The sequence below is a fragment of the Drosophila miranda genome (genome assembly GCF_003369915.1).
Source record: "Drosophila miranda strain MSH22 chromosome Y unlocalized genomic scaffold, D.miranda_PacBio2.1 Contig_Y1_pilon, whole genome shotgun sequence".
Classification (NCBI taxonomy): Eukaryota; Metazoa; Arthropoda; class Insecta; order Diptera; family Drosophilidae; genus Drosophila; species Drosophila miranda.
This window is the reverse complement of record NW_022881603.1, coordinates 10,399,083-10,410,902: the sequence shown is the minus strand read 5'-3', so window position 1 is coordinate 10,410,902 and position 11,820 is coordinate 10,399,083. Positions and strand designations below refer to the sequence as shown.

The 11,820-nt window shown below is 42.6% G+C and overlaps 1 protein-coding gene across 1 annotated transcript; it reads left to right on the top strand.

Moving 5' to 3' along the window:
* Positions 1-531: 531 nt before the first annotated feature.
* LOC117191407 lies at positions 532-1,882 on the top strand. The gene is made up of 2 exons (XM_033396284.1): positions 532-629; positions 735-1,882. Exons 1-2 carry the CDS (start codon positions 607-609, stop codon positions 1,015-1,017), a joined length of 306 nt encoding a protein of 101 aa, XP_033252175.1. The 5' UTR covers positions 532-606; the 3' UTR covers positions 1,018-1,882.
* Positions 1,883-11,820: the final 9,938 nt, after the last annotated feature.

Here is an 11,820-nt window from a genome sequence, read left to right as displayed (position 1 = left end):
ATACCCCAATACTCATTTTGAGTATCGGGTATAAAAAATTAGATGCGAGTTCTTTGGAATAATAACTCATTTTAAATATCGCGCCTAATGCCATTAACGGCTGCTTGAAATTCTGACTACTGCTTGAGGGATTAGACTTTGCAAGCAGTGCTCTCACACACTAGTTGACTCTGTCTAGCTAATTGTATTCCCCTTCGATCAGTGGAATTTCAATTTCAAGCAGTTGTTTACAAAATGCTGAGCGCTCACCAAAGCTTACTAAAAAAGTCAGCCAAACGCCTCACAAAAATCAGACGAATTCGTTTTAACACATACACACACACACACCACCTGTGCAAAATTATAACTATATAATAAAACAACATCAGCAACAATTACAACAACAGCAACTGTACAAAAGCTAAACTGTAATCAACGCCAAACCAAACAACAACAAAAAAACTCACATTTCTGTTTGCAACTTTCGTTTAACAAATTACCAAAACCCTCTTCCAAACCCCAAATTATGGAAAACGCCCTTTACCAACTAGTCGTGGTGATGGCTTCAGCTATCCAACATCCACCGATCAAAGCGGCGAGGCGCCCCCCGCCCAGCGATACGCTGCCATGGGCGACACAACCACCAACAGGTTAGATGGCAATCCAACAGATAAGTTGATTGACGCTATACCCCTCGTCACCACACCCAATAACCATGTTCAACCACCTCAACAACAACATCCACATCAAGTAAGAAGCCAGAACCAGGCGCAGTCGCAGCGCCAGGCCCGTCCAAAGTCGTTAAATCTGCAACCCGCACTGGAACTGCCCTTGGCAAACGGCCAATCATCAAGCTGCAACACGGCAGCAGTCCCGTCTAGTGAGGTGGTCGTTGTCAATTTTAGCACCCTGCCAGAGGATGCCAATGGCGATGCGGTCATCATCGATATGGTGGGCGATCATAGTGGAGCTGCTGCTGTTGTTGCCGCTCCCAAGGATGCCTGCCGCCAGCCGAATGGTGATGTCCCTCTCAACTAGACCCTGTAACTTTCGCTACGAAACCTTTTTAGATACGTATCTCTATGTATGTTTGTTGTATATCTGTGTAAACTGCCAGAATGGTTGCACTTGTGCCCTGTCATCATTGCAGTGCTTTTCTTAAATGTATGTTATATACCACTAAGTTACCTCTATATACACAAATGTATGTGGCCTTTGTGGCTGCTGGGAAACACATTGGGGGCACCATATCACACAAAAAACAAGAAACAAAAAACATTACAACTATTACAAATAGACAACTAAGAAAATGTTTAAGCAATACGTTTAGTATGCATTTGTGTTTTACATTCATATGAGAGCCATCGCAGTTTTTATGGAAATGTACTGGATCAGAACGTATACTATTCCGAAGGGAATACCGGGCAATATAGTGTAGTGCAGGGATGAACGCGAGACCTGAATGTAGGCAAATTCCTAGAAAGGACCAATCAAGATTCACTTAATCGATGGTGACCCCGTTTAGAGTTAGTTTTATTATTGAAAGAACATTTATTTGAAGCACCCGCCACGCCACCACCACCCATGTAGAAGATATCAGCCAATCTCAAAGACTTAACCTGAGATTTCAGCGAGCCCAACCCAATCGAAACATGCACCACAAAGAGAATTTTATCTACGACTTAGGCATTTCTTATTGCTTTTAATTAATGTAGTTAGTTGGTAACTTATTGCAAGTTGATTTGGGTAGAGTTCTTTTTATACTTTTGATATGATGTTTAGTTTATTTTTGCTATAATTTTACCTAAATATGTTCGCTTTTATTGAATTTCTGTAAGAAGGGGTAAAACGAACTGAAGAAGTATGGAAAATATATTTAAAAGAGCCACAAAGAATTGTTTTTAATTTTCCAAAAATCTATAGTTCTCTCCCATGGCTTTGCTTCTGTTGCACGGCACCGAGTCAATCTATCAATCCATCATGCAATCAAATATTACACCAACGCACACACACACACACGCACAAACTACTACTAATCGTGCTCGAATATTTCCACCCACACCCACCCCCACATTTCCATTTTTATTTATTTATTAAAATTAACAAATTATCTGTTAATAATGGTACTTAGTTACTAAACGCGGAAAAAGATAAGTTAAAAGTTAGCTAAATTTAAATGATTATAAATATTGCATGCAATTAGTTTAAGAGATAGTTCAGGGGATAGGGTTTGACAGAGGGAGTTATAATTATGGCATAAAACCCTAAAAGGTTCATGATCAGCATAATTAGACCTACATATTCGTAGACGGATAGGCCTAAAAGTACGGGTAGGTCTGGATGGAACGGCCAAGTCAATCTGACCCAAGAGAGTTTGGGAGTCAACAGTCCCAAGAAGGAGCTTGTGCACGAACTTTACGCCATTGCATATTCTGCGATGGTGCAACGACGGCAGGTCAATAAGATTTAGCCTAGACCGGTAGGGTGGCAAGATTCTACCCGAGTCCCAGTTAAAGTTCCGAAGGGCAAAAATTAACGAGGGGGAACGTTGTGAGTTGCTGCGCACACCGCAACTCTACAGTTATACCCGATTCTAAGTCAGTATGGCTCTCCTCCGGCAGACGCCGCTAATATTAAACGACACGACAAAGAGTGCGTGCGAGAGAGACAGAAATCAGTCTGAGCGTGACGTCGGGCGCTGCGTAGCCACTGCAAATTGATTTCTTGCTTTTGGCTACAAAAATAATCCGATCTGATCCAGATTTAGCAATCTGATAGATATGGTCATTATCTATGATATTGCGTTTTTAGTTTTCTCGAATGTGCAATATTGTGGATGCAACAGATTTTCGTCGTTTGTGGGGGCGGAAGGGGGTGGGGCGAAATTCTGAGATATACGTTTTATAGTGAGATCTAACAGGAGTGCGGATACCAAATTTGGTTACTCTAGCCTTAATAGTCTCTGAGATTTGTGGATGCCCCAGATTTTCGTCCTTTGCGGGGGCGGAAGGGGGTGTGGCGAAATTTGGACACGAAACGGTCAAGGTCAGATATCACAGGAGTGTGGATACCAAATTTGGTTGCTCTGGCTCTTATAGGTTCTGAGATCCTTGAACTCATATTTTGCAATTGGCAAAGCCGACCATGAAACCTGTGTGTTAGAGAGAGACAGAGCGAGAAAGAATGAAATTGTTTTCTTGATTCTGGCTATAATAATTATACGATCTGGTTGAGATTTTACACTCTAGAACATATAGTCATCTTCTACGATTCTGCATTTTTGGTTTTATCGTATCTTTAAAAATGTGGATGCCACAGATTTTCGTCCTTTGTGGGGGCGGAAGTGGGCGGGGCGAAGTTTTGAAATATTTTTGTAGCAGTGACATATCACAGAAGTCTGGATCCAAAACATCGTTGCTCTAGCTCTTATAGTCTTTGAGCACTAGGCGCTGAAGGGTACGGACAGACGGACGGACGGACAGATAGACATGGCTCAATCGACTCGGCTATTGATGCTGATCAAGAATATATATACTTTATGGGGTCGGAAACGATTCCTTCTGGACGTTACACACATCCACTTTTACCACAAATCTAATATACCCCAATACTCATTTTGAGTATCGGGTATAAAAATTACATTGTTTACTAAGATATAGACGTCAAAATGCAATAATGCACTTGAACTTATTCAGTTGAGCTAAAAACGAGGGGGAACGTTGTGAGTTGCTGCGGACTCCACAACTCTACAGTTATACCCGATACTAAGTCAGTATGGCTCTCCTCCGGCAGACGCCGCTAATATTAAACGACACGACAAAGAGTGCGTGCGAGAGAGACAGAAAATCGGTCTGAGCGTGACGTCGGGCGCTGCGTAGCCACTGCAAATTGATTTGTTCCTTTTGGCTATAAAAATTATCTGATCTGATCCAGATTCAGCAATCTGATAGATATGGTCATTATCTATGATCCTGCGTTTTTAGTTTTCTCGAATCTGCAATATTGTGGATGCAATAGATTTTCGTCCTTTGTGGGGTCGGAAGGGGGTGGGCGAAATTTAGAGATATACGTTTTATCTCAGAAGGATCTCAGAACCTATAAGAGCCAGAGCAACCAAATTTGGTTTCCACACTCCTGTGATATCGGACCTTGACCGTTTCGTGTCCAAATTTCGCCACACCCCCTTCCGCCCCCGCAAAGGACGAAAATCTGGGGCATCCACAAATCTCAGAGACTATTAAGGCTAGAGTAACCAAATTTGGTATCCGCACTTCTGTTAGATCTCACTATAAAACGTATATCTCAGAATTTCGCCCCACCCCCTTCCGCCCCCACAAAGGACGAAAATCTGTTGCATCCACAATATTGCAGATTCGAGAAAACTAAAAACGCAGAATCATAGATAACGACCATATCTATCAGATTGCTGAATCTGGATCAGATCAGATAATTTTTATAGCCAAAAGGAACAAATCAATTTGCAGTGGCTACGCAGCGCCCGACGTCACGCTCAGACTGATTTTCTGTCTCTGTCGCACGCACTCTTTGTCGTGTCGTTTAATATTAGCGGCGTCTGCCGCAGGAGAGCCATACTGACTTAGTATCGGGTATATCTGTAGAGTTGCGGTGTCCGCAGCAACTCACAACGTTCCCCCTCGTTTTTTCTAGCAATTTCACATTTTGTTGACTTATCCACTGTTTTACCACTCTAGCAGTATGAATGGGTGCATTGTCGTGCTGGTATATCCATGGTTTCGATCCAAAAATATTAGAAAAATGTTGTATGACAGTTTTGTACACATTGGCATTCATTTTCGATGAAAGAAACTGTAGCTCACAAGTCCCATAATAGGAAATCGCACCCCATACCATTATGCCTCCCGCTCAGCTGTGGTTTCGGCTCAAAACACATTCCTCCTTTCGTAGGTCATGGTAATAGTAGTTATAGCCATCCGGTCCATCCAGGTTAAAATTTTTTTCATCGGAAAACACGACGTCGTGCCGCTCCTTGTTCCATGTCATATGTTCCTTTCCAAAACGAAGTCGTGCAGCCTTACGCGCATCATTGAGAGGTGGTTTTTTATACCCGATACTCAAAATGAGTATTGGGGTATATTATAATGAGAATATATCTCAGATTTTTCGCCCCACCCCCTTCCGCCCCCACAAAGGACGAAAATCTGTTGCATCCACAATATTGCAGATTCGAGAAAACTAAAAACGCAGAATCATAGATAACGACCATATCTATCAGATTGCTGAATCTGGATCAGATCAGATAATTTGTATAGCCAAAAGGAACAAATCAATTTGCAGTGGCTACGCAGCGCCCGACGTCACGCTCAGACTGATTTTCTGTCTCTCTCGCACGCACTCTTTGTCGTGTCGTTTAATATTAGCGGCGTCTGCCGCAGGAGAGCCATACTGACTTAGTATCGGGTATATCTGTAGAGTTGCGGTGTCCGCAGCAACTCACAACGTTCCCCCTCGTTTTTTCTAGCAATTTCACATTTTGTTGACTTATCCACTTTTTTACCACTCTAGCAGTATGAATGGGTGCATTGTCGTGCTGGTATATCCATGGTTTCGATCCAAAAATATTAGAAAAATGTTGTATGACAGTTTTGTACACATTGGCATTCATTTTCGATGAAAGAAACTGTAGCTCACAAGTCCCATAATAGGAAATCGCACCCCATACCATTATGCCTCCCGCTCAGCTGTGGTTTCGGCTCAAAACACATTCCTCCTTTCGTAGGTCATGGTAATAGTAGTTATAGCCATCCGGTCCATCCAGGTTAAAATTTTTTTCATCGGAAAACACGACGTCGTGCCACTCCTTGTTCCATGTCATATGTTCCTTTCCAAAACTAAGTCGTGCAGCCTTACGCGCATCATTGAGAGGTGGTTTTTTATACCCGATACTCAAAATGAGTATTGGGGTATATTAGATTTGTGGTAAAAGTGGATGTGTGTAACGTCCAGAAGGAATCGTTTCCGACCCCATAAAGTATATATATTCTTGATCAGCATCAATAGCCGAGTCGATTGAGCCATGTCTGTCTGTCCGTCTGTCCGTCCGTCCGTCCGTCCGTCTGTCCGTCTGTCCGTCCCCTTCAGCGCCTAGTGCTCAAAGACTATAAGAGCTAGAGCAACGATGTTTTGGATCCAGACTTCTGTGATATGTCACTGCTACAAAAATATTTCAGAACTTCGCCCCGCCCACTTCCGCACCCACAAAGGACGAAAATCTGTGGCATCCACATTTTTAAAAATACGATAAAACCAAAAACGCAGAATCGTAGAAGATGACTATATCTTCTACAGTGCAAAATCTGAGATTTGTGGATGCCTCAGATTTTCGTCCTTTGCGGTTGCGGAAGGGGGTGTGGCGAAATTTTGACACAAAATGGTCAAGGTCCGATATCCAAGGAGTGTGGATACCAAGTTTGGTTGCTCTGGCTGTTATAGGTTCTGAGATCCTTGAACTCATATTTTGCAATTGGCAAAACCGACCATGAAACCTGTGTGTTAGAGAGAGACAGAGCGAGAAAGAATGAAATGGTTTTTTTGATTCTGGCTATAATAATTATACGATCTGGTTCAGATTTTTCACTCTAGAAGATATAGTCATCTTCTACGATTCTGCGATTTAGTTTTCTCGTATCGTCGAAATTGTGGATGCCACAGATTTTCGACTTTTGTGGGGGCGGAAGTGGGCGGGGCAAAGTTTTGAAATATTCTTGTAGCAGTATATACAAGAATATTTCAAAACTTCGCCCCGCCCACTTCCGCCCCCAGCAAAGGACGAAAATCTGTGGCATCCACAATTTTAAAGATCCACAAATCTCAGAGACTATTAAGGCTAGAGTAACCAAATTTGGTATCCGCACTTCTGTTAGATCTCACTATAAAACGTATATCTCCGAATTTCGCCCCACCCCCTTCCGCCCCCACAAAGGACGAAAATCTGTTGCATCCACAATATTGCAGATTCGAGAAAACTAAAAACGCAGAATCATAGATAACGACCATATCTATCAGATTGCTGAATCTGGATCAGATCAGATCATTTTTATAGCCAAAAGGAACAAATAAATTTGCATTGGCTACGCAGCTCCCGACGTCACGCTCAGACTGATTTTCTGTCTCTCTCGCACGCACTCTTTGTCGTGTCGTTTAATATTAGCGGCGTCTGCCGCAGGAGAGCCATACTGACTTAGTATCGGGTATAACTGTAGAGTTGCGGTGTCCGCAGCAACTCACAACGTTCCCCCTCGTTTTTTCTAGCAATTTCACATTTTGTTGACTTATCCACTGTTTTACCACTCTAGCAGTATGAATGGGTGCATTGTCGTGCTGGTATATCCATGGTTTCGATCCAAAAATATTAGAAAAATGTGGGAATGCCTTTTGTATGACAGTTTTGTACACATTTGCATTCATTTTCGATGAAAGAAACTGTAGCTCACAAGTCCCATAATAGGAAATCGCACCCCATACCATAATGCCTCCCGCGCAGCTGTGGTTTCGGCTCAAAGCACATTCCTCCTTTCGTAGGTCATGGTAATAGTAGTTATAGCCATCCGGTCCATCCAGGTTAAAATTTTTTTCATCGGAAAACACGACGTCGTGCCACTCCTTGTTCCATGTCATATGTTCCTTTCCAAAACGAAGTCGTGCAGCCTTACGCGCATCATTGAGAGGTGGTTTTTTATACCCGATACTCAAAATGAGTATTGGGGTATATTAGATTTGTGGTAAAAGTGGATGTGTGTAACGTCCAGAAGGAATCGTTTCCGACCCCATAAAGTATATATATTCTTGATCAGCATCAATAGCCGAGTCGATTGAGCCATGTCTGTCTGTCCGTCCGTCCGTCCGTCTGTCCGTCCCCTTCAGCGCCTAGTGCTCAAAGACTATAAGAGCTAGAGCAACGATGTTTTGGATCCAGACTTCTGTGATATGTCACTGCTACAAAAATATTTCAAAACTTCGCCCCGCCCACTTCCGCCCCCACAAAGGACGAAAATCTGTGGCATCCACATTTTTAAAGATACGATAAAACCAAAAACGCAGAATCGTAGAAGATGACTATATCTTCTACAGTGCAAAATCTGAACCAGATCGTATAATGATTATAGCCAGAATCAAGAAAACAATTTCATTCTTTCTCGCTCTGTCTCTCTCTAACACACAGGTTTCATGGTAGGTTTTGCCAATTGCAAAATATGAGTTCAAGGATCTCAGAACCTATAAGAGCCAGAGCAACCAAATTTGGTATCCACACTCCTGTGATATCGGACCTTGACCGTTTCGTGTCAAAATTTCGCCACACCCCCTTCCGCCCCCGCAAAGGACGAAAATCTGGGGCATCCACAAATCTCAGAGACTATTAAGGCTAGAGTAACCAAATTTGGTATCCGCACTTCTGTTAGATCTCACTATAAAACGTATATCTCAGAATTTCGCCCCACCCCTTTCCGCCCCCACAAACGACGAAAATCTGTTGCATCCACAATATTGCACATTCGAGAAAACTAAAAACGCAATATCATAGATAATGACCATATCTATCAGATTGCTAAATCTGGATCAGATCGGATTATTTTTGTAGCCAAAAGCAAGAGATCAATTTGCAGTGGCTACGCAGCGCCCGACGTCACGCTCAGACTGATTTCTGTCTCTCTCGCACGCACTCTTTGTCGTGTCGTTTAATATTAGCGGCGTCTGCCGGAGGAGAGCCATACTGACTAAGTATCGGGTATAAATGTAGAGTTGCGGTGTCCGCAGCAACTCACAACGTTCCCCCTCGTTTTTGCTAGCAATTTCACATTTTGTTGACTTATCCACTCTTTTACCACTCTAGCAGTATGAATGGGTGCATTGTCGTGCTGGTATATCCATGGTTTCGATCCAAAAATATTAGAAAAATGTGGGAATGCCTTTTGTATGACAGTTTTGTACACATTTGCATTCATTTTCGATGAAAGAAACTGTAGCTCACAAGTCCCATAATAGGGAATCGCACCCCATACCATTATGCCTCCCCCTCAGCTGTGGTTTCGGCTCAAAACACATTCCTCCTTTCGTAGGTCATGGTAATAGTAGTTATAGCCATCCGGTCCATCCAGGTTAAAATTTTTTTCATCGGAAAACACGACGTCGTGCCACTCCTTGAGTTTTCTCGAATGTGCAATATTGTGGATGCAACAGATTTTCGTTCTTTGTGGGGGCGGAAGGGGGTGGGGCGAAATTCTGAGATATACGTTTTATAGTGAGATCTAACAGGAGTGCGGATACCAAATTTGGTTACTCTAGCCTTAATAGTCTCTGAGATTTGTGGATGCCCCAGATTTTCGTCCTTTGCGGGGGCGGAAGGGGGTGTGGCGAAATTTGGACACGAAACGGTCATGGTCAGATATCACAGGAGTGTGGATACCAAATTTGGTTGCTCTGGCTCTTATAGGTTCTGAGATCCTTGAACTCATATTTTGCAATTGGCAAAACCGACCATGAAACCTGTGTGTTAGAGAGAGACAGAGCGAGAAAGAATGAAATTGTTTTCTTGATTCTGGCTATAATAATTATACGATCTGGTTGAGATTTTACACTCTAGAACATATAGTCATCTTCTACGATTCTGCATTTTTGGTTTTATCGTATCTTTAAAAATGTGGATGCTACAGATTTTCGTCCTTTGTGGGGGCGGAAGTGGGCGGGGCGAAGTTTTGAAATATTTTTGTAGCAGTGACATATCACAGAAGTCTGGATCCAAAACATCGCTGCTCTAGCTCTTATAGTCTTTGAGCACTAGGCGCTGAAGGGGACGGACGGACGGACGGACGGACGGACGGACGGACAGACGGACAGACAGACATGGCTCAATCGACTCGGCTATTGATGCTGATCAAGAATATATATACTTTATGGGGTCGGAAACGATTCCTTCTGGACTTACACACATCCACTTTTACCAAAAATCTAATATACCCCAATACTCATTTTGAGTATCGGGTATAAAAACGCAAAATCATAGATAATGACCATATCTATCAGATTGCTGAATCTGGATTAGATCGGATCATTTTTGTAGCCAAAAGCAAGAAATCAATTTGCAGTGGCTACGCAGCGCCCGACGTCACGCTCAGACTGATTTCTGTCTCTCTCGCACGCACTCTTTGTCGTGTCGTTTAATATTAGCGGCGTCTGCCGGAGGAGAGCCATACTGACTTAGTATCGGGTATAACTGTAGAGTTGCGGTGTCCGCAGCAACTCACAACTCCGGCAGACGCCGCTAATATTAAACGACACGACAAAGAGTGCGTGCGAGAGAGACAGAAAATCGGTCTGAGCGTGACGTCGGGCGCTGCGTAGCCACTGCAAATTGATTTGTTCCTTTTGGCTATAAAAATTATCTGATCTGATCCAGATTCAGCAATCTGATAGATATGGTCATTATCTATGATTCTGCGTTTTTAGTTTTCTCGAATCTTCAATATTGTGGATGCAATAGATTTTCGTCCTTTGTGGGGGCGGAAGGGGGTGGGCGAAATTTTGAGATATACGTTTTATAGTGACATCTATGTGTGTACCTGTTCAAAGTGACCGCCACGATAATTAGATATTGATCTCTAACAACACTGCGCATGTGCCCTGCTGCATAACGATGTTCTCATATCGATATTCTTCTTTCGGCGTCTGTCTCTTGCGTATGTTACTCGGAAGCACATATAATTCTGTATACTGACCTTCTGCTGTCTTACAAATAAAATAACTTTAACAGGTTATGGGCCCAGACACCAATTCACCCAGAAACAGTATAAAACAGAGACAGTGAGAAACAATAAACATTGTTTGGTGCTTAGTGAAAAGCAGTGCTAAAAAAATGGCATAGACTCATTAGTGTATGTGTGTACATATTTTTTTTTTTTTTTTTTTTTTTCATTTGGAAAATTTGTATTTTATTGTAAACAAGTTTACTGCTACCTTTCGTGGCAACTTAATCTAGTTTTACATTTAAGGGGAAAAACAATTGATCACAGGAGATACATACTTAAACTTAATGTTACATATATGGAGTAGGTACATACATTATTTAGAATATTTACAAAAAGTTAATGAGATGTTATAGGAGGGATCTAGTAGGGAGATCCAGTGGATGACTCCTTTTGAGTCTTCTTTTCCTTGGCGGGTTAATTAGACGTCTGGCTAGCGCATTAGGGTGACCACCAAGTCGTTGCAAGTACCTTGCTGCATGTAATTGTATAACATCGCCCACTTTGGGAACCTTTAGGTCCCTCTCGATGTCGCTGTTTCGTATGTACCATGGAGCATTGCATATTCGTCGTAGAATTTTTGACTGAGCAACTCTAATTTTATTTAAGTTGGTTTTTGACGCGATGCCGTAAACTTGAAGTGCGTATTTCCATATGGGGCTGAGGATGGACTTGTATATCGTGACTTTGCTGTACAGCGATAGCTTATTTCTTGGTGCAAGTAGCCACGCCATCTTTCCCGCTTTCGCCATCACAGACTGTCGAACCATGGTATGGGTTTTGAAATTTAGTTACCTGTCGAGTACAACACCCAGGTATTTGTACGAGCTCTTGTGCGTAAGTGTGGAGCCCAGCATATTAATGCCTCCGCAAGAAAGTGTTCTCGTAGCAAAAGTAACATTAGCACATTTGCTGCTGTTGATGCCTATGTTCCATTTCTGAGCCCAGACCTCAAAGCTGCTCACATATTGTTGCAGAGCTTCCGTAGCTAGATTTATGCTTGGACTTCTGGTCAGCACTGCAGTGTCATCCGCGTAGGTTGCTATCAACACATCGTCCTCGT

Excerpts from the sequence above, each read along its gene's own strand:
- LOC117191407 (XM_033396284.1), top strand. The coding sequence starts at position 607 with ATGGGCGACACAACCACCAACAG. Across the intron at positions 630-734 it reads GGCGACACAACCACCAACAG|AAGCCAGAACCAGGCGCAGT; the intron begins GTTAGATGGCAA and ends ACATCAAGTAAG.